A 22,263-nucleotide genomic window follows, 5' to 3' on the forward strand; every position below is an offset into this window, starting at 1 on the left:
GCACTGCACCAACTTGCTGTCACCCACCTTCCCTGTCCACTGCAGAGTGTGTGGCCCGAGTGCCCATTTAGTGTGGCATGTGCTATAGTGACGACACAGGTGCACGTCTCTCCTGGGGAGTGTGGAGAGAAGTCTTTTCATTTGGATGAATGATAAACAGCAATAAACCCTGCCAGAAGAGGCTGTGGGTGGGAGGAGGAGGCAAGTCTGGAGACGGCTTGCAGCCCTAGGTCCCTAACTGTGAGATAGTTGCACTCGTATTCTCCAGCCCCTTCCTCAGCAAATGCAGCATGTAGAGAGACTTAGCTCAGCGTCCATCTCGAGCGACACAGACAGACACATGCGACCTGTCAGAGTGCTGTCACACGGAGTGACTTCATCATGTCATTTACTCATTGCAGTGGAGGGGTGGGGCTAGACACAGGGGGAGCAGGACTAGCTCAGCCAGCCCTGCCTGTGTTGGATTAGCAGGCTGACCCGATCTGAGCCTCTGAATTGGTTTGGGGGGTTCTGATGGACACTCCCTTTTCTACATGGTTCAAAACAAGGCTCTGGGCTGGTGTGAGTCACCAGATCCTCTAGCTCCTCCTCCAGCAATAGCCTCTTGGGAAGGGGGGCATCTCCCATGTCCTTATGGCAGGGAGCACCCGCCTCCAGCCAGTGTTGGGGTCACCGCTGTGGGAAGGTCAGGTGGGGAGAGCAACCCAGCTTCCACCATCCAGCAGTGGAGGGTGTGTTCTTCCATTAGCCTCCTTCCTCTCCCTCTCCTCCAGGGACTCCTGTCTCCTGCAGGGGCACCAGCTTTTAGGCAGTAGTGTCCAATAATAGTACCTGCCAATCCTTCCGAAGTAGCACCTGGCCCCAACAGAACGTGCAGACAGTGGCTGCTGCTTCTCCAGCAGGGGCACCTGAGATTGAGAGCTGGGCACTGCCTTGGAGGCTGGGGCTGCCAGCATGTGGTACCTGCACCTTCTGCCCTCAGCTATGCACCTGTGCATGAAGCTGCTCTAAAATAGGATTCTCAGCCTTTTTCTTTCTGAGGCCCCCTTCCTAACATGCTATAAAAACTCCACGGCCCAGCTGTGCCACACCTGGTTTTCTCCATATACAAGCCAGGGCCGGCGTTAAGGGCAATTGCATGGGGCCCCATGCCACAGGGGGCCCCGCAAAGCTAAATTGCTCAGGCTTCATCTTTGGGTGTTGGCATTCGGGGCCCCGGGCTGCAGTCCTGCACAGCGGGGCTTTGGCTTTCTGTCCCAGGCCCTAGCGAGTCTAACACCAGCCTTGCTTGGCAGACCCCCTGAAACCAAGGGGCCCCGGACCTCTGGTTGAGAATCATGGCTCTAAAGGGCCCAATGCTCTTGTCACCAACTGCATAGCAACCTCCTACAGAGGTTTCTGCATGTTCCTTCCCACACCTCCTTTCCTCTCTCCTGTGCCCCTGCATACATATTGACCCCTTTCCTCAGCCCCTCCCTGGGGCCCAGCAGAGTCACCCTGACCTGCCCCTAACAGCTGTGACCAAAGTGCACCCTTCTCTCCCACACCCACAAAACCCTATTTCCTTTGCCTGTTGTTTCTGAATGTAAACCTTTACAGTTTTTGGAAAATAGGGAAATTTTCAATGAGCAATTAAGATGTTTGGGCAAAGTTTGAAGAGATGAAGCATCTTGCAAGCATGTGAGCGGCATATGGAGCAGCTCTCGGTTTCTGTAAGGAGTGGGGATGCCTCTCATCCTGCTGTGAGAAGCAGGGAGAGGGCACTGGGCTAGTGCTAGTGTTGATCAGAATGTGCTTTCGCAATGCACTCTTTCCCTAGTATCGTGGAGACCTCTCTGCGCAAGTGACAGGCTGTGATCTAAAGGCTAGAGAAAGGTTTTTCCTCTGTAAGGGATTGGAGCTTTGGGGTTTTATTCGCCAAGTGATGTGGGTAGTCTCTGCAGCTGCATAGTGGTAAATGAGGAGAGATGAATGTCTCAAACGTTGAGCCTGTCTGTGGAAAGGGCCACGTTGTGCTCCATCTCTTTAAAGAGGAGGTGCCTAGGTGCTGATGATGAACTCAGCGATTTCTAATGTGTACTGATCACCTACAGCACATGTTGTATTCCACCTTGGTTCGTAGAGGACTGTCTGAATCCACCATGCAAGTGAGGCAGAAGTTTAGCTCTTCCCATCTCTGTAACTTTCCTAATGCTACCCAGGACAGCTGCTGTTAAAATCCTCAGTGATTTCTGCTTTCTGGAGTCCAGGGGAGAGGATAAGGGAACTGCTGCTCATTTTAAATTTCTTGGTTCATCAGGAAAGCTGTGAAAATAGTTTTGCTAGCATGGCTGTTGTTTTCATCTCCTGGTAAGCTGCGCCTATTCAAACAAATGTGCTTTCATAGAGCCAAATGCAAAATTATACCTCCAGGAACAAAGAAGGCAGGCCATGCCTACAGAATGGGGGACTGTATCCTCGAAAGCAGTGACTCTGAAAAGGGATCTAGAGGTCACTGTGGACAAGCAACTGAACAGAACCAGCCAGTGTGATGCTGTGGCAAAAATGGCTCCTGCGATCCGTGGATGTATAAACAGGGGAGTAATGAGTAGGAGTAGGGAAGTGAGTTTTACCATTTTATGTGGCATTGGTGAGACTGCTACTAGAACCCTGCAAACAGTTCTGGCGTCCACATTTTAAAAAGGCTGTTCTAAAAATTGGGGCATTTGCAGAAAGGAGAAAATGATTCTAGGACTGGAGAAAATGCCGTAGAGTGAGACATTAGGCTATGTCCATGCTACAAGCAAGGCATGCGATTGCCCTTCTCACGTACACATACTCACGCTAGCTCTGATTGAGCTAGTATGAGTATAAAAAGCAGTGTAGCTATGGTAGCACGGGTGGTGGTGGCAGAGGCATGACTGAGGTGTGCTGTCATAAATATAAAGGGAAGGGTAACAACAGTTATGTATGCGGTAATATAAAATCCCTTCTGGCCAGAGGTTACCTGTAAGGGGTTAAGAAGCTCAAATAACCTAAAAAGAAAAGGAGGACTTGTGGCACCTTAGAGACTAACCAATTTATTTGAGCATAAGCTTTCGTGAGCTAGAGCTCACTTCATCGGATGCATACTGTGGAAAATACAGAAGATGTTTTTATACACACAAACCATGAAAAAATGGGTGTTTATCACTACAAAAGGTTTTCTCTCCCCCCATCCCACTCTCCTGCTGGTAATAGCTTATCTAAAGTGATCACTCTCCTTACAATGTGTATGATAATCAAGGTGGGCCATCAAGGTGGGCCATTTCCAGCACAAATCCAGTTTTCTCCCCACCCTCCCCAACAAACCCACTCTCCTGTTGGTAATAGCTTATCAAAAGTGATCGCTCTCCTTACAATGTGTGTGATAATCAAGGTGGGCCATTTCCAGCACAAAGCTTATGCTCAAATAAATTGGTTAGTCTCTAAGGTGCCACAAGTACTCCTTTTCTTTTTGCGAATACAGACTAACACGGCTGTTACTCTGAAACCTGTCAAATAACCTAGTTGGCACCGGACCTCAAGGACCAAGGAGAAGGAAGATACTTTCAAATCTGGGGGGTGGGAGGAAAGGCTTTGTTTGTGCTCTTTGGTTGTGTGTTCTCTCAAGTAGAGAGAGAGAGAGAGACCGGGGCAGAAAAAAAAACATCTCTTAAGAACCTGCCTGAAAAAGCATCCAGAATTACTAAAATAGTAAGTAAAGCTAGGAAAGACATCAGATTATCTTTTATTTTAGCTTGTGCATTTTCCCTATGCTGGAGGGAGGTTTATTCCTGTTTTTTGTAACTTTGAAACTAAGCCTAGAGGGGAATTCTCTGTGTCTTAAATCTTTTTATTTTTCCCTGTAAAATTGCCTTCTATCTTAATTTTACAGAGGTGATTCTTTTACTTTTTTTAATAAAATTCTTCTTTTAAGAACCTGATTGATTTTCAGTGTCCTAAAGACCCAAGGGTTTGATCTGTGCTCACCTGTACCAATTGGTGAGAATATTATTCTCAAGCCTCCCCAGGAAAGGGGGTGTAGGGGTTTCGGGGGATATTTTGGGGGAATAGGAACTCCAAATGGTCCTTTCCCTGAATCTTTGTCTAACTCACTTGGTGATGGCAGCATACAGTCCGTCCAAGGACAAGGGATTTGTGCCTTGGGGAAGTTTTAACCTAAGCTGGTAAAAATAAGCGTAGGGGGTGTTTCATGCGGGTCCCCACATCTGTACCCCAGAGTTCAGAGTGGGGAGGGAAACCTGACATGGTGGCAAAGGTTGAATCATTTTGAATCAGAAGCACAAAGGGTTTAAAAGGATTTTTTTCTGCTTTTGGCTGCTTGAAAAACAGGGAGGTTTTTTGTTTGTTTTTTGTCTGTTTTTTTAAAAGGACACTTTTTTTTAAGCTGGAGTTTTTCTCTCTGCCTGAGGGCAGGGTAATTAACTTCCTGCAAGGGAATTCACAAGTAGGGTTTTTTTGTTTTTTCTAGCTCTTGGGTTAGACTAGGCTGGGATGACGGACAGCGAAGTCCAAAAGAAACTAGAATTAGCCAGATTTGAAGCTGAAGAGAGACAAAAAGAACATGATAGACAGATGGCCTTAAGGCACTTGAAGTTGGAGGCACAAACAGCCAGAGAAGAGGCTGCCCACAAGAGAACTGTGGGGGCAGAAGAGGCTGCCCACAAGAGAGCTCTGGAGGCAGAAACACCCAGGGTGGAGGCTGCCCACAAGAGAGCCCTGGAGTTACAGGAAAGGGAGAGGCAGCACGCTGAGAAGGAGAGGGAAAAAGAGAAGAAGCATGAACTGGAGGTGATGGAGTGGAAACGACGAAGCCCTTCAGCAGCTGGCTCCACTTCCCCAAAAATCCACAAATGGGAGCGACTATGGCTGCAGTATGATGAATCCAGTAATATTTCTGAATATTTCCTCACCTTTGAGAGACTGTGCACCCTCCATGCAATTCCTGATGATCACAAGATGACCACACTGGTAGCAAAATTGACTGGAAGAGCTCTGGACATATTCAACAAGATGCCTATTGAGGATGCTTCTGACTATGGTAAATTTAAGGATTTGGTTTTAAAACAATTTCAAATTACACCTAAAACTTATGGGTAAAATTTTGAGCCCTTAAAGGAGAGGCTGGAGTAAGTAATGTGGCTTATGTAAACCAGATGAAGGATCTGTTGCATAAATGGGTCAAAGGAAGGACTGTAACTAGCTTTGAAGGAATGTGTGATTTGGTTGTAGAGGAGCAGTTCCTGACCATGACCAATGATGATGTAAAGCAGTGGTTATGGGATAAGAAAATGGACTAGGCAGAAAGTTTTGCTTCTTATGCTGATCAATACGAACAGTCCCAAACCGCCAAAGAGGAGGGGAAAATCTAAACAAAACGGGTGGACGTAGCAGAGGAACAACCCTGGTCACAGTTTGGGTGGATAGCAGAAGGGGCACCCCAAGACCACACAATACCACTGGGGGCAGCCCAAGGCCCCACCTGCACCCCAAGGAAAACCCCAGACACCTTATCGTCCCACCACACCATTCTCCAGCAACCCACTTTGCCCCACTGACCAGTCAGCTGGGCAATGTTTTAAATGTAATGAGCTGGGGAATGTGAAGGCCAACTGTCCCAAGAACCCCAACAGATGACAGTTCATTGCAATGGGGTCACACCAAAGGTCCTCAGGCCCAGATGCCTCCCAGATACCCTCAGAGTGAAGGGAAACTGTGAGTGTGGGCGGGAAGAAAGTTACAGCGTGGAGGGACACTGGAGCGCAGGTGTCAGCTATCCACCAATCCTTAGTGGACCCCAACTTAATCAACCCAAAGGTCCAAGTGACGATTCAACCCTTCAAGTCAAACTCTTTTGACTTGCCTACAGCCAAGTTGCCTGTCCAGTACAAGGGCTGGTCAGGAATGTGGACTTTTGCAGTCTATGATGATTATCCCATTCCCATGCTGTTGCGGGAAGACTTGGACAACCAATGTGAAGCTAGCCAAGAGGGTGGGAATGGTCACCCACAGCCAAGCTAAGTGAGCCGTCACACCTATCCCTGTTCCTGAGCCTTCCACCAGGGCCCAGTCTGTGTTACCAGAGACCCAGATGGAGGTGATATAACTGGATCCCCTGCCAACGTCTGCAACAGCAGTAGTTGAACCAGTCCCAGAGACCCAGCCAGAGCCAGTTCCAGAACCAGAACTGGCAGACCAACCAGCACCAGAACCATTGCCAGCACTGAGTCCAGCGCTTGCAACCCCATCTACAACTCCAATGCCAGAGGGCACTACCGAGCCTGCACTGGCAGCAGCAGATAAACCTATGCAAGAGGCTCAGCCGGAGCCTGAACCACAACCTAGTGCACCCGCAGAGAGCGGTTCACAGTCACCAGAACCAACCCCATCCCCTGCATCGCTTCCCAAGGGACCAAGCCCAGGTCTACCATCCCGTGAGGAACTGATGTCTCCAGCATCAAGGGAACAGTTCCAGGTCGAGCAGGAAGCAGATGAGAGCCTCCAGAGAGCTTGGGCAGAGGCACGGAGCAACCCACCGCCTCTCAGCTCTTCTAATCGATCCAGGTTTGTTGTAGAAAGGGGGCTTTTATACAAGGAAACTCTTTCTGGTGGGCACCAGGAGGACTGGCATCTGCAGAGAGAGTTGGTAGTTCCAACTAAGTACCGGGTAAAGCTCTTGGGCTTAGCCCACGATCATCATAGTGGTCATGCCGGGGTGAACAGAACCAAAGACTGTTTGGGGAGGTCATTCCACTGGGAGCAAATGGGCAAAGACATTTCTACCTATGTCCGGTCTTGTGAGGTGTATCAAAGAGTGGAAAAACCCTCTCCAGCCACTCCCCATCATTGAGGTTCCATTTCAGTGTGTAGCTGTCAAGGTTCCTCCCCCACTCTGAACTCTAAGGTACAGATGTGGGGACCTGCATGAAAAACCTCCTAAGCTTATCTTTACCAGCTTAGGTCAAAACTTCCCCAAGGTACAAAATATTCCACCCTTTGTCCTTGGATTGGCCGCTACCACCACCAAACAAATACTGGTTACTGGGGAAGAGCTGTTTGGACACGTCTTTCCCCCCAAAATACTTCCCAAAACCTTGCACCCCACTTTCTGGACAAGGTTTGGTAAAAAGCCTCACCAATTTGCCTAGGTGACTACAGACCCAGACCCTTGGATCCTATGAACAATCCTCCCAACACTTGTACCCCCCCTTTCCTGGGAAATGTTGGATAAAAAGCCTCACCAATTTGCATAGGTGACCACAGACCCAAACCCTTGGATCTGAGAACGATGAAAAAGCATTCAGTTTTCTTACAAGAAGACTTTTAATAAAAATAGAAGTAATTAGAAATAAGAAATCCCCCCTGTAAAATCAGGATGGTAGATACCTTACAGGGTAATTAGATTCAAAACATAGAGAACCCCTCTAGGCAAAACCTTACGTTACAAAAAAGATACACAGACAGAAATAGTTATTCTATTCAGCACAATTCTTTTCTCAGCCATTTAAAGAAATCATAATCTAACACGTACCTAGCTAGATTACTTACTAAAAGTTCTAAGATTCCATTCCTGATCTATCCCCGGCAAAGACAGAATATAGACAGACACACAGACCCTTTGTTTCTCTCCCTCCTCCCAGCTTTTGAAAGTATCTTGTCTCCTCATTGGTCATTTTGGTCAGGTGCCAGTGAGGTTACCTTTAGCTTCTTAACCCTTTACAGGTGAGAGGAGATTTCCTCTGGCCAGGAGGGATTTTAAAGGGGTTTACCCTTCCCTTTATATTTATGACAGTAGCTGTGGATATTCTGGGTCCTTTCCCAAAAAATACACCCAAAGGAAAGCAGTACATACGGACTTTCATGGATTTTGCCACCCAATGGCCAGAAGCAGTAGCTCTAAGCAACCCCAGAGCTAAAAGTGTGTGCCAGGCATTAACAGACATATTTGCCAGAGTAGGTTGGCCCGCCGACATCCTTACGGATTCAGAAACTAATTTCCTGGCAGGGACCATGAAAAGCCTTTGGGAATCTCATGGGGTAAACCACTTGGTTGCCACCCCTTACCACCATCAAACAAATGGCATGGTGGAGAAGTTTAATGGAACTTTGGGGGCCATGATACGTAAATTCGTAAATGAGCACTCCAGTGATTGGGACCTAGTGTTGCAGCAGATGCTCTTTGCCTTCAGGGCTGTACCACATCCCAGTTTAGGGTTGAACTTGTGTATGGCCGCGAGGTTAAGGGGCCACTACAGTTGGTAAAGCAGCAATGGAAGGGTTTTACGCCTTCTCCAGGAACTAACATTCTGGACTTTGTAACCAACCTACAAACCGCGCGCCGAACCTCTTTAGCCCTTGCTAAAGAAAACCTAAAAGATGCTCAGAAAGAGCAAAAGGCCTGGTATAATAAACATGCCAAAGAGCATTCCTTTAAAGTAGGGGACCAGGTCATGGTCTTGAAGGCACTCCAGATCCATAAGACGGAAGCGTCATGGGAAGGGCCATTCATGGTCCAAGAGCGCCTGTAAGCTGCTAACTATCTCATAGCATCTCCCACCTCAAACCTAAAGCGTACCATCTTAATTCTCTAAAGCCCTTTTATTCCAGAGAATTAAAGGTTTGTCAGTTTACAGCCCAGGGAGGATATGACACTAAGTGGCCTGCAGGTGTCCACTACAAAGAAAAAAGTGACGGTGGCGTGGAAGAGGTGAACCTCTCAATGACCCTCTGACGTATGCAGTGCCAGCAGATCCTGGAGCTGTGCACTAGCTTTGCACCAATGTTCTCAGCCACCCCAGGGCAGATCAAACGGGCATACCACTCCATTAACACAGGTAATGCTTGCCCAATTAGAGCCCAACCGTACTGGGTGACTCCTCAAGCCAAAACTGCTATAGAATGGGAAATCCAGGACATGTTACAGATGGGTGTAATCCGCCCCTCTAACAGTGCATGGGCATCTCCAGTGGTTCTAGTTCCCAAACCGGATGGGGAAATACGCTTTTGCATGGACTACCGTAAGCTAAATGCTGTGACTTGCCCAAACAACTATCCAATGCCACGCACAGATAAGCTATTGGAGAAACTGGGACATGCCCAGTTCATCTCTACCTTAAACTTAACCAAGGGGTACTGGCAAGTACCGCTAAATGAATCTGCCACGGAAAGGTCCTCCTTCATCACCCATGTAGGGCTGTATGAATTTAATGTGCTCCCTTTCGGGCTGCAAAATGCACCCACCACCTTCCAAAAACTTATAGATAGTCTCCTAGCGAAATTGGGAAAATATGCAGTCGCCTATCTTGACGACGTTGCCATCTTTTCTGACTCATGGGCAGAACAGCTGGAGCATCTCCAAAAAGTCTTTGAGCACATAAGGGAGGCAGAACTAACTGTTAAGGCTAAAAAGTGTCAAATAGGCCTAAACAAAGTAACTTACCTTGAACACCAGGTGGGTCAAGAAACTATCAACCCCCTACAGGCCAAAGTAAATGCTATCCAAAACTGGCCTGTCCCAAAGTGAAAAAAACCGGTCCAAGCCTTCTTAGACTTGGCCAGATATTACAGGTGATGTGTCCCGTACTACAGCCAAATCGCTGCCCTACTAACAGACCTAACCAAAAAGAAACAGCCAAATGCAATTCAGTGGACTAAAAATGTCAAAAGGCCTTTAACTAGCTTAAAGCGACACTCATGTCTGACCCTGTGCTAAGGGCTCGAAACTTTGACAAATCTTTCCTAGCAACCACAAATGCATCCAAGCATTTGGAAGGACCAGATCAAGAGTTCCATCCTGTCATGTTTCTCAGCAAAAAACTGTCTGAGGGAAAGCCACTGGTCAATCACCAAAAAGGAACATTACGCCATTGTGTACGCTCTGGAAAAGCTACGCCCATACATTTGGGGACGGCATTTCCACCTGCAAATCGACCATGCTGCACTGAAGTGGCTTCATACTGTCAAAAAAAATAACAAAAAACTTCTTCAATGAAGTTTAGCTCTCCAAAATTTTGATTTGAAAATACAACACATTTCAGAAGCTTCTAACAAGGTGGCTAATGCGCTCTCCGGTAAAAAGAAAAGGAGTACTTGTGGCACCTTAGAGACTAACCAGTTTATTTGAGCATGAGCTTTCGTGAGCTACAGCTCACTTCATCGGATGCTGTCTCCGGTAAAAGTTTCCCAAAATAAACTGGTTAAAATTGTCCTTAAAATGTGGGAAATATTGTTAGTTTTTATATAATCAGTAGTATATCTGAAGTTGCATGTGTCTCATTAACGCCGTTTTCTCCTAAAAATCCAGAAAGAAATCACAGCCAGTGTGGAACAGGCTGTCCACCACCATCTGTGATTTGGGGGACGTGTCATAAACATAAAGGGAAGGGTAACAACCTTTATGTATGCAGTAATATAAAATCCCTCCTTGCCAGAGGTTACCTGTAAAGGGTTAAGAAGCTCAGATAACCTAGTTGGCACCTGACCTCAAGGACCAATGGGGAAGGAAGATACTTTCAAATCTGGAGGGTGGGGGGAAAGGCTTCGTTTGTGTGTTCTCTCAGGTAGAGAGAGAGAGGGAGAGACCAGGGGCAGAAAAAAAACCATCTCTTAAGAACCTGCCTGAAAAAGCATCTAGAATTACTAAAATAGTAAGTAAAGTTGGGAAAGGCGTCAGATTATCTTTTGTTTTAGCTTGTGCATTTTCCCTATGCTGGAGGGAGGTTTATTCCTGTTTTTGTAACTTTGAAACTAAGCCTAGAGGAGAATTCTCTGTGTCTTAAATCTTTTTATTTTTCCCTGTAAAATTACCTTCCATCTTAATTTTACAGAGGTGATTCTTTTACTTCTTTTAATAAAATTCTTCTTTTAAGAACCTGATTGATTTTCAGTGTCCTAAAGACCCAAGGGTTTGGTCTGTGCTCACCTGTACCAATTGGTGAGAATATTATTCTCAAGCCTCCCCAGGAAAGGGGTGTAGGGGTTTGGGGGGATATTTTGGGGGAATAGGAACTCCAAGTGGTTCTTTCCCTAAATCTTTGTCTAACTCACTTGGTGATGGCAGCATACAGTCCGTCCAAGGACAAGGGATTTGTGCCTTGGGGAAGTTTTAACCTAAGCTGGTAAAAATAAGCGTAGGGGGTGTTTCATGCGGGTCCCCACATCTGTACCCCAGAGTTCAGAGTGGGGAGGGAACCCTAACATGTGCCAAGTACAAATCTGCCTGAACTTGGTGGGTATGTACTCAGTCCATATCAGATGTGCCTCCACTGCCACTGTATGTGCTACGACAGCTACGCTACTCTTATTTTCTTCCAGTCCTCTAGAACTTCTCCCCTATAACAAGTTTTATTAAACATTAACAGTCCATGGAGTCCCTCAGCCAATTCTTTTAAGTCTCTTGGCTGCAATATATCAAAAGCTGCAAATTTTAAAATGTTTAATTTCAGTAGCTGCTGTTTAACATCCTCCTTAGATACTGTTGGAATGGAAATATTTCATCATTGTATGATGTGAATACTTCATCCAAATTCTTTCCAAAGACAGGATGGAACTATTTATTGAACATTTTTGTTTTCTGCATCTGTATTAACAGCTTTATAGATCTAGTTGGGAATTGTATTTGTTTCCTGCAAAAATTTCAATTTTTTTCATTTTTGTTTCAAATTTTCACTGAACTTTTTGTGCTTTCATCACAAAACTGAAAACCAAACACTTGTTAGTTTTTGAAACTTTAAAACTAAATTTTCCATTTTCCAGGTTTTAAAACCAATGTTTAATAAAACCCTGCAAAATTTCAGTGAAAATTTCTTGTAAAGATTTCTGTTTCATTTTAAAAAAAAGGGGGGGGGAGTATTATTAGTAAAAAAAAAAAAAAAAAAAAATCTCTAGTGAAAAAGCATTACAATTTTACCATCTCAGTCTAGTAATGGATGTACACTATTGCTAGGATTCCTTGTTCCTGATAATTTTTTAAAAATTCCTTTGTGTTCTTAACTTGACCAAGCATGGATTTTTTTTTTCACTATACCTTTAGCATCCCTTATCAAATGTCTGCATTTCTTAACAATTAATATAAATTAGAAGTTATCAGCATCTTTCTTTTCTATTTGTTATATTTTAATTTTCTCATTTGCTGTTTTACCTTCCCCTCTAAAGTAGGATTTTTTAAAAACGGATTTACCTTTCTTTTGTGATTATGGCTCTTTGGACATCTAGTACAATGTTCTTAAATTACTATCATTTACATTTTTCTTTTTAAATTTATCCTCCTGGTTATCTGGTCCACTTAATACTAAGGATCCCTGTTACTCACCCTGGCTGATTTATATGTTTTTTTTGTTTTCCAAGTATCCCTTGTCTGTGTTTCATCAACAATTATTTTACCATGTTTTCCTTTCTTCATAATTCTTTAATCTTGTTTTTTCTCTTTTTCTTATTCAGGATAGTTTTAGAATTATAGGAAGTAAATATAAGAAATCAGAGCAATAGCAGTATAATAGTAGCTTGTTATTCTAGAACAGCTGTCATTCTGATACTTTGCATTCTACTCAGAATCCTAGGACACTGAAAGTGTTAACATTTTAGCTTGTGTAGCTAATTAATTACCGTTGTTAAACCCCACAGTAATTTTTGGGGTCTCTGCAGTATTTTGCTGTTTTCTTCTATTAGTATTGCATTTTTGGTCTCAGTGTTTTTACTAGAGTAGTTAAAATTGAAAGAAAATGACTCAAAACCTTCACTCGGTACCTTTCAGCTGTCTGTACGTTAATTATGTAATGTTAGGCTGAAATGGACTCTTCTCTATTAGCTAGGACAGGCATGCCATCTCGGGATCACTTACTAGCCATACTATTGGTCCCCTCAGGGTACATCACATTCAAAGAGGCAGTTAATTGGTTTGGTGGGTGGGTGCTTCAGAGGAGTGAAATCATCTTATCTCTGTGGCTGCCTAAAGAAGAAAGGTCAAACACCCACCTCCCAGCCCTGAGATAAGCTTCCCTTTCAGAAACAACAAGCCTTTTCCTGTGGCTGAAGTAGCAAATGTGGAATCTGTTTTCATTTACAGTGATAAATGAGTGTGACAGGCAGAATCCCTGATCCAGTGGCAGTGGCTCTTTGTGAGAGACACTAGCAAAATTGCAGTGGCAGCAGCCTGCTTTTGTAACCAGGGGTGGTAGTGGGGCTCAGGCTTTGCCTTCAGAAATGTTGTAGAAATCCAATGTATGAACAGCTAAGGGAGGCAGGGTGGAGGTGCCCCCTCCCCCCCGTGTTCTTGAGCCCCTTTCCCCTTTCTGTTGAACTTACTGTTCACTGCCCCCCCCCAATGATGATATAGTCCTTCCCTTTTCCCCAGTGCAGCTGGAGGAGCCGGTAGTCTCACCTTGTGTCAGTGATAGCCCCCTCCTTCCCTGTCTTGAGAGGTGCCCCCATGCCCTCCCCCCTTCTCTTGGCACCCTCCTCTTCCGCCTGCAGCCTAGTGTGGAGAAGCGGTCGACCCTTCCCTTCACCCCCCCCACCCGGCGTTCATTCCCGTCCCCATTGACCATGGCGGGGAATAAGGTGGGTGGGGGACCCTCAGGTTGACCTTGCCACACCTCCTTCGCCTTTTCCTCCATCCCCCTCTGTGGTCCCCATCTCAACTGCTGCTGCCGGACCGCCTGTCATCACCCCTGCTGGGGCACTGGCAGCAGCAAGCACAGGGGTGGACTCCGTTGCTGCCATGCCCCTTGTCCCCTCCAACTCTAGGGGAGCCCCTCCCACAGCCGGCAGGAGGGGCCAGGGGAATAAGAAGGGCAAAGGCCCCGCCAAGAAGGCTAAGCCCTCCATGGTAAGGGCTGCCCACTCTGCCGTGGCTCTGCCATCGGCCACGGTGTCCCTCCCTCCTCTCCCTGTTATTCCCCCCACCAGCTCTGCGGGTGTCCCTCTCCTGGCCAACAGGGCATACGCCCAGCTGGTGACGGTCCCCATTTGCACCCACTTCCTTTCTTGTGCCTGCCCACTTCCCGGAACCCAATATCAGGACCCTCTTGCAGCCGTCCAGACTGAGCCTCGGTACTGTGGACACACTCCGCCAACTACATGCACTTAGAGCACTTGTGTGGGGACACACACACTCAACTGTTTAAAACCGCTTTCTACAAAACCGACTTCTATAAATTCGACCTAATTTCGTAGTGTAGACATACCCTGACTTTGTCACACTAGCCTCTGATGAGCAGAAACTGGGAATGGGCGACGGGATGGATCACTTGATGATTACATGTTCTCTCCATTCCCTCTGGGGCACGTGGCATTGGCCACTGTTGGAAGACTGGATACGGGACTTACATGGACCTTTGGTCTGACCCATTATAGCCGTTCTTACGGTTTGCTGGAATGACTTTTTCTGTTCAAATTTCTGTTCTGGAAGCAGTCCTCCTCTGGCCCCTGGGAGATGGGCTGTGTGACCCAACATGGCATTTCCACCTCGAGCATCTATGCAACTTTGATAACTATTCCTTTGCCTAGCAAAATGACCTGGATGGAGCTGTTTGACATTTTTTCAAAGAAAAGTTTTTTTCATCAATAATTTTTTCAGATAAAATATTTGTTCATAAAATTTTTTTGTCAAAAACATTTTAAATGAAAAATTATGAAACACCTTTTTCATATTTTTGACTTTTTGCAATAAATTTGAAACAAAAATTCCAACCTTGTCTCAGGTTTTCACTCCCCTCACCCTTTTTTCTCCACTGAAAAAGACGGCAAACAACAAAAAAAGTGGGAGAAGGTACATTTTAAGACACTTTTCCACTCACCCCTCCCCACTTTTGTACTAGAAAAGAGGAGGGGAAGCGTGAGTGCATTTTTTCCCTCCTTCTCCCCCTTTTTCCTTGGTCTGTTTTTGCTACTAATGTAACAGAATGAGAAATGTCTAGGGGTTTGAATGAGTGGTCTGTAAGAGTTTTGATTTTCCCTTTTTTCCCCTCTTTTTACTATAGAGTTTTCTCATGTTTGGATAAGTTAGAGTGGCAGAGTTGCATAGTTTCACTTTTACTTTTAAAATGGCTTTTGCCAACAACTTGAACAACCTCTTCCTCACCATGTCTCAAGACCAGTGCTCCATCCTCCTCCTTCTCAACCATCAGCTGCCTTTGATATCATGGACCACGCTCTCTTTCTTGAAATCTTGACCTTTCTTGGCTTTTATGACCGCTTCCTCCCCTGGTTTTCCTCCTACCTCTTCAGCTGCTCCTTCAGCATATCATCTGGAGGATTCCTCCTAGGGTGACCATAGGTCCCATGTTGGCCAGTACCCTTCCCGACTTTTTTGGCAAAAGAGGGCATTTTTGTCAAAAAAGTGAGGTGCAGTGTGGAGAAACATGTAGGGAGTGAGTGGAGATGCCAGCCCTGTGCAAGGGGGAGGTTGGGCTGGAGGCAGGGGACGAAGAGTTCCAGTGTGTAGGGAGGCAGGCAGCGTTCCAGTGACCAGAGACAGCCTCAAGCAGGGGGCCGGCAGGGTTCGAGTGACCACTGACAGTCTTGGGGGGCACCTTGGGTGAGCTGCTGGGGCCAGCCCTACAGGGAGGTGGGGGGAAGTTTGGACCAGCCCCACATGGACACTGTCCTGTTTTCCCTTTGGGAAATATGGTCACCCTAATTTCTCCTCATCCTCACTTCAACTTTCTATGCAGGTCTCATGAGGATCCATATCCTCTCCACCCCCCTTTCCTTCTACAGCTTGGTGATCTCATTCAGAAACAAAGCTTCAGCTACCATCTTTACATTGACTCGTAGATCCACCTCTTCTCTGTACCTGTCTCCTTCTCTCTAAACCAAATCTTGGCCTCTCTCTCTGACATCTCCTCATGGATGTCCAGCTGTCAGCTTAAACTCAAACTGGTCAAAACTGAGCTCTTAAACATCTCCCATCCTTCTCCTTTCTCACTCCGCCTGGACAACTTCACCATCCTCTCTGCCACTCAGGCCCGTAATCAGGGTGTCATCTTCAACTCAGCCCTCTTTCTAGACCAGGTGTTGGCAAACTTTTTGGCCCGAGAGCCACATCTGGGTATGAAAATTGTATGGTGGGCTATGAATGCTCATGAAATTGGGCGTTGAGGTGCGGGAGGGGGCTATTGGCAGGGGGTGGAGCAGAGGGGTTTGGAGTGTGGGAGGGAACTCTGGGCTGAGGCAGGGGGTTGGGGTGTGCGGGTTCCATGGTGGGGCCAGAAATTAGGGGTTCAGGGTGTGTGAGGGGCCTCTGGGCTGGGGCAGGGGGTTGGGCTGTGGGGGGGTGAGGGCTCCAACTGGGGGTGCGGGCTCTGGGGTGGAGCTGGGGATGAGGGGTTTGGGGTGCAGGAGGGTGCTCCGGACCAGGATTGAGGGGTTTGAAGGGTGGGAGAGGGATCAGGGCTGGGGCACGGTGTTGGGAGGGGGTTAGAGGTGCAGGCTCCAGGTGGCACTTACCTCAAGCAGCTCCCGGAAGCAGCAGCATGTCCCCCATCCAGCTCCTATGCGGAGGTGCAGCACCAGCCAGGCGGCTCTGTGCGCTGCCCCGTCTGCAGACGCCACCCCTGCAGCTCCCATTGGCCACGGTTCCCAGCCAATGGGAGCTGCAGAGCCAGCGCTTGGGGCAGGGGCAGTGTGCAGAGCCCCCTGGCTGCCCCTACAGGCAGGAGCTGGAGGGGGGGACTTGCCACTGCTTCCGGGAGTTGTGCAGAGCCACAGCATGCATGGAGTGGGGCAAGCCCCTGACCCCCGCTCCCCAGCGGGAGCTCGAGGGCTGGATTAAAAGATCTGATGGGCCGGATGCAGCCTGCAGCTGTAGTTTGCCCACACCTGTTCTAGACCAATCAACTCAGCTCATGTCTAAATCTTCCTGCCCAACATCTCTGAGACCCAGCCTTTCCTCTCCATCTGCACAGCTAGAACTTTCACCTAGGCCCTCTTCATGTCATAGCGTGACTATTGCAACATCCTCTTCCATAGCCTGGACTAATGTAATCTTGGCCCACTTACCTCCATCCAAAAGGCTACTGCAAAGTTCATTTTTCAGCCTCCTCACTCCAACCACATCCCTGCTCTCCCCACATCCCTCGACTGGCTTCCGCCTTCTCCACTGCCTCAAAAACAAACTACTTTTTTTCCTTCTAAATATATCTTTCTTGACCTATCCCACCCACCTATCATCTCTTAAATGTGGTCGAGCTGTCGACCCTCAGCTCCACTCTGCAAAGGAAGCCACTCTTGAGTGCTCCTTAGTCCAGTTTTCTTCTATCATGCCACCCCCAAAGGCCTGGGTTGAGCTCCCTGTTTACAAAGCCACCTCACTGCTCCTTCAAATCCCTCTTTAAAGCTCCTCTGCTATGATGGCTACAAAACAAGGGCTAGGCCAGGCTACTTGTGTACTGTGACTGCTGCTTGTCACTGCGATCATAGTTGGCGTCTCACTGCTCCCTTGTCCTCCTCTGCCTGTGTGTCTGAACCTACTGGCCATTCTTTTCTTAGACTCAGACGGTAAACTCTGTGTGTGCAGAATGGGGTCCAATCCTTCTCTGACTGGGCTGCTAGGCACTACCCCCCAGTACTGCTCATGCTGCTGCTACTAGCACCCTTTGAGGCACAAGGTTGGGCAGACTCTAGGGCTGACCTCAGGAGCCACGTTGGCCCCTGCAGCCTCACCTAGGTTTCTATGCTGGTGCCAGTGCAAGGACGACTCTGGGTCTGTGACTGTCTGTAAGATACTAAGCAGAGCCCTCAGCAGAAAGGAATCGGGTAGGAAGGTGGCAGTGTAGCTAGGCTCCTGGTGTATGCTGGCCGTACAACAGGTAGAGCAGAGCTGACAAGGTCCTCATTGTATCTTCCAGTTTCTCCTCTTTCACCATTTCCAATGGTTTATTAATACTCCCTTACCAGCACATTTGAGTGTTTCCAGGTACAGTGAAAAGGGGAAAAATGACTTTTGTTGCTGAGTCAATTTCATGCATCATTGGCCTTTTTTTACATGGGCTTTTTCTGCAAAAAATGCCCCATCATTGTTATCACCAATTCTGCTTCACTGGCATTAGCGGAGGTGTGTGCTAGAATTGACCAGGATCCTCCAGTCACTACTTCTGGGAGGCTTGCTCTGAGCAGGAGGGGTTGAGTAATTAAGGCAGACAGAGAGTTAGGCTGGTGCAAAGGGACCACAGGACAGGTGTAAAACACCCCTCCACCTTCCTTGGAATACCCCCTGCCACAGGGAGGCTCTGCACCACCCTGGTTGGAGCACCAGATGCCAGGGCAGGTCTGTGCCCAGTGATTCTGTGCCCCTGCAGTGCATTGCATAGTGGCCATTGCAGCAGGGGTACAACAGAAGACCTTACAGCTCCTGAACAGATGCAGCACAGACTGTGTCCCCTCTGTCACCAGCATGGGGGGCAGGGGAGGGAGAGAACTGGACCCTGGCAGTCAAAAGGTAAATTGCTTCTCCATAATCATGTTCTCAACTTCCAACAGAGGAAGGGAATGTGGGAGCTCACATGGGTGAGGAAACCCCATACAGACAGGCTGGGAGGTCAGACCATGCGGGAGCAGTGCATGGTGGATGGGAAAGATTGGCAGATTAATAGCCAGCTCTTGGTGCATGGTCTGTTAGCGCCTGAAGTGGGAGTGACTGCAGTACCCATCGTTGGAAGCGAGAGAAGACAAAGCAAAACCAAATCAACTTCTGTCTCTTAAAATAAATCCTTTTCTTTTAAAGGTGAAAAATGTCGAAGTTTTATTGACCTTGCCCCGGCTTCTGAGAAAGGTAAGACAAATAACAATTGAGGATTCTTCCCACTTGCCCCTTTGCAGATATCGCTGTTATTTTTTCATATTTCTTCAGTGCCATAAGGTGCATTCTCATAAAAATACAAGAGGCTCTTACAATAGAAATTATATGATAGCTAGACAAGAAAGGGAGTGGGACGTAAAGCGAGAAAGAACATCCAATCAGTCCTTCCCTACCTGTGAGGCAAGTGTTTATGTGGGAATTTTGTAAGGTCTTGTGTAGTGTTCTCCAGGTCCATCTCCTCCTGAGGAAACCCAGTGCTGTCCAGGAAGTCAAACTATAAACCACAGCTCAGAAACAACTTCTTAAGCCCCAGCAATGGAGGAGAGGGCAGCACATTTGTGTTGTTTTCACAGGCCAGAAGGATTTGCATACAGAGCAAGCAGCAGTGTCATAGGCATTATTGTTCATTAAATATTGGTTGTGGGAGGTTTGCTTGTTTGTTTGCGAGGCAGAGAAATAAAAAGATGAGCCAACAGCACTGAGAAGGGACTAGCTGTAAAGATCTTGTTCAACCTGACATATGAAGTTCTGGTTTGCCAATTTCTTCAGGATTTCAAAATCACTTTCTCCAGCCGGTGAATATAGCTGAACCACGCATTAATAGTGATCATAATGTAATATTGCTGTGGGGAAATACAAGCCCACCACAGAAGCATTAAAGTTAAAAAAAAGGGGAACTTCAGAAAACTGAGGCAGCTAGTTAAGTGGATATTAAAAGGAATGTTCACAAAAGTGAAATCCCGGCAAGCTGCAGGGAAACTTTTTAAACACACCCTAATAGAGGTTCAAGTTATATGTATACCCCAAATAATAATAATTAAAAAAAAAAGCAACAAGACCAAAAAAATGCTGCCCTTGCTAAACAGAGTTAAAAAAAAAAAAAAGGAGGTGGTTCGAGACAAAAGGGCATCTTTTAAAAATTGGAAGTAAAATTCTTCTGAGGAAAATAGAAAGAAAGAAACAAACTGTCACAAATCAGGTGTAAAAGTATAATTAGGCAGATCAAAAGAATTTGAAGAGCAACTAGCAAAAGACACAAACTAACAGCAAAATTATTTTAAGTACTTCAGAAGCAGGAAGCCTGCCCAGCAGTCAGGGGGGTCCCGGTCTATTGAGGTTCTAAAGGAGCATGCAAGGAAGACAAGGCCATTGTGGAGCAGCTAAATTAATTCTTTGCATCAGTCTACTCTGCAGAGGATATTGAGGGAGATTCCCACCCCTGAGCCATTCTATTTAGGTGACAAATCTAAGGAAATGTCTCATTTGAGGGGTCGGTAGAGGAGGTTTTGGAACAAATTGATAACTTAAACAGTAATAAGGCACCAGGCCCAGATGGTATTCACCCAAGAGTTCTGAAGGAATTCAAATATGACACTGGAGAACTACTGATTGCGGAGTGTAACTTATCACTTAAATCAGCCTCTCTCCCAGATGACTGGCAGATAACTCATGTTACACCAATTTTTTGAAAAGGTTCCAAAGGCAATCCCTGCAATTACAGGCCAGTAAGCCTGACTTCAGTACCAGGCAAATTGGTTGAAACGATAGTAAAACACAAAAAACAGAATTATCAGACATGCAGATGAACACAATATGTTGGCAGAATCTACACAGCTTTTGTAAAGGAATTCATGGCTCACCAACCTATTAGAATTCTTTGAGGGGGCAAAAAGCACATGGACAAGTGTGATCAAGTTGATATTGTATACTTGGACTGTCAGAAAGCTGTTGACAAAGTGCCACACCAAAGGCTCTTAAGCAAAGTGGGTAGGAATGGAATAAGAAGGAAGGTCCTCTCCTAAATCAGTAACTGGTTAAAAGACAGGAGACAAAGGGTAGGAATAAAAGGACAGTTTTCACAGTGGAGAGAAGTAAATAGCTTTGGCTGCGGGGGGAGCTGTACTGGGGCCTGTGCGATTCAACATATTCATAAGTGATCTAGAAAAAGGGGTAAACAGTGAGGTTGCAAAGTTTGCAGATGACACAAAATTACTCAAGATAGTTAAGTCCAAAACAGACTGAAGAATTACAAAGGGATGCAACAAAATAGATGAAATTCAGTCCTGTTACGTGAAAAGTAATTCACATTGGAAAACATAATCCCAACTATCCATACAAAATGATGGGGTCTAAATTAGCTGTCGTCACTCAAGAAAGATCGAGGAGACACTGTGGATAGTTCTCTGAAAACATCATCTGCACAATGTGCAGCGGCAAGCAAAAAAGTGAACACTGTTAGGAGCCATTAGTTTGTCTTATTTGTCCCTTTCCTATCATAATGCCGCTATATACAGCCACCCACAGCTTGAGTACTGTGTGCAGTTCTGGTCACCCCCATCTCAGAAGGTCTTAGAACTGGAAAAGGCACAGAGAAGGGCAATAAACAATCATTAGAGCTATGGAACAGCTTCCGTATGAAGAGAGATTAAAAAGACTGGGGCTGTTCATCTTGGAAAAGATAGTGAAGGGGGGATGTGATAGAGGTCTATAAAATCATGACTGGTGTGGAGAAAGTGAATAAGGAAGTGTTATTTACCCCTTCACATCACACAAGAGTCATCCAATGAAATGAATAGGCAGCAGGTTTTAAACAAACCTAAGGAAGTACTTCACACAATGCACAGTGAACCTGTGGAACGTGTTGCAAGGGGATGTTGTGAAGGACAAAAATATAACTGGGTTCAACAAGGAATTAGATAAATTAATGGAGGACAGATCCATCAATGGCTACTAGGCAAGATGATCAGGGATGCAGCCCCGTGCTCTGGGTCTCCCTAAATGTCTGACTGCCAGAAGCTGGGATTAGATGACAGGGATGGATCATTTGGCAACTGCCCTGTTCTGTTCATTCCCTCTGAAGCCTCTGGTACTGGCTACTGTTGGAAGATAGGTGACGGGGCTATCTGGCCTATTGTCTTGAGCCAGTATGACTGTTCTTCTATAATATGACATGATTTAAACTGCTTTCCCTGGGGTCCTCACGCTAATTTACATATACTTCTGCCTGTCCCACCATCAGCTGGATTTGAACCCCCACCACTCAGGTGCATAACACAGTCCTGAATTACCCCAGGTCTAGGAGTAACTGGGGTATTGGAGGAGGGGGAAGGGGGAAAAAGGAAAGCATGCTTTTAACTTCTCTGCAGAGCAGCCCATAAAAGGAGCTAGAGCATGCACTTCATCGCTGGGTTAGATAACTTTGCGAACTGGCCCTAGAATACTAGGTAGCAGGATTCCTGGGTTCTGGCTCTGGGAGCAAAGTACATGACTCGTCTGAGTGCTGGAAGTACAGCATCTGTTTGGGTAGGTCTTTGTATCTGCAGAAGCTACTTGTCCCAGAAAGGAATTCTGCCTTTTTGATATGTTCAAGTTCTTAATGGCCCTGCTGGACAGAGTCTGCAATGAACATCAGAGACCTTCTTTGTAGTCTATGTCCAAGCAATGAG

At 46.4% G+C, this 22,263-nt stretch overlaps 1 protein-coding gene across 7 annotated transcripts in view; it reads left to right on the forward strand.

Moving 5' to 3' along the window:
• GSG1L (GSG1 like) overlaps positions 1-22,263 on the forward strand; it is a 141,503-nt gene that overhangs the window by 19,317 nt on the left and 99,923 nt on the right. For 6 of the 7 annotated variants that reach the window (XM_074965606.1, XM_074965603.1, XM_074965600.1 and 3 more), the window contains exon 2: positions 18,743-18,790. The exons of the other annotated variant lie outside the window; for it this stretch is intronic. In XM_074965606.1, coding sequence (XP_074821707.1) covers positions 18,743-18,790 — 48 coding nt within the window. The remainder of the gene's footprint in view (positions 1-18,742; positions 18,791-22,263) is intronic. 7 annotated transcript variants of the gene reach the window in all.

The sequence above is a fragment of the Natator depressus genome, chromosome 10, assembly GCF_965152275.1.
Source record: "Natator depressus isolate rNatDep1 chromosome 10, rNatDep2.hap1, whole genome shotgun sequence".
Classification (NCBI taxonomy): domain Eukaryota; kingdom Metazoa; phylum Chordata; order Testudines; family Cheloniidae; genus Natator; species Natator depressus.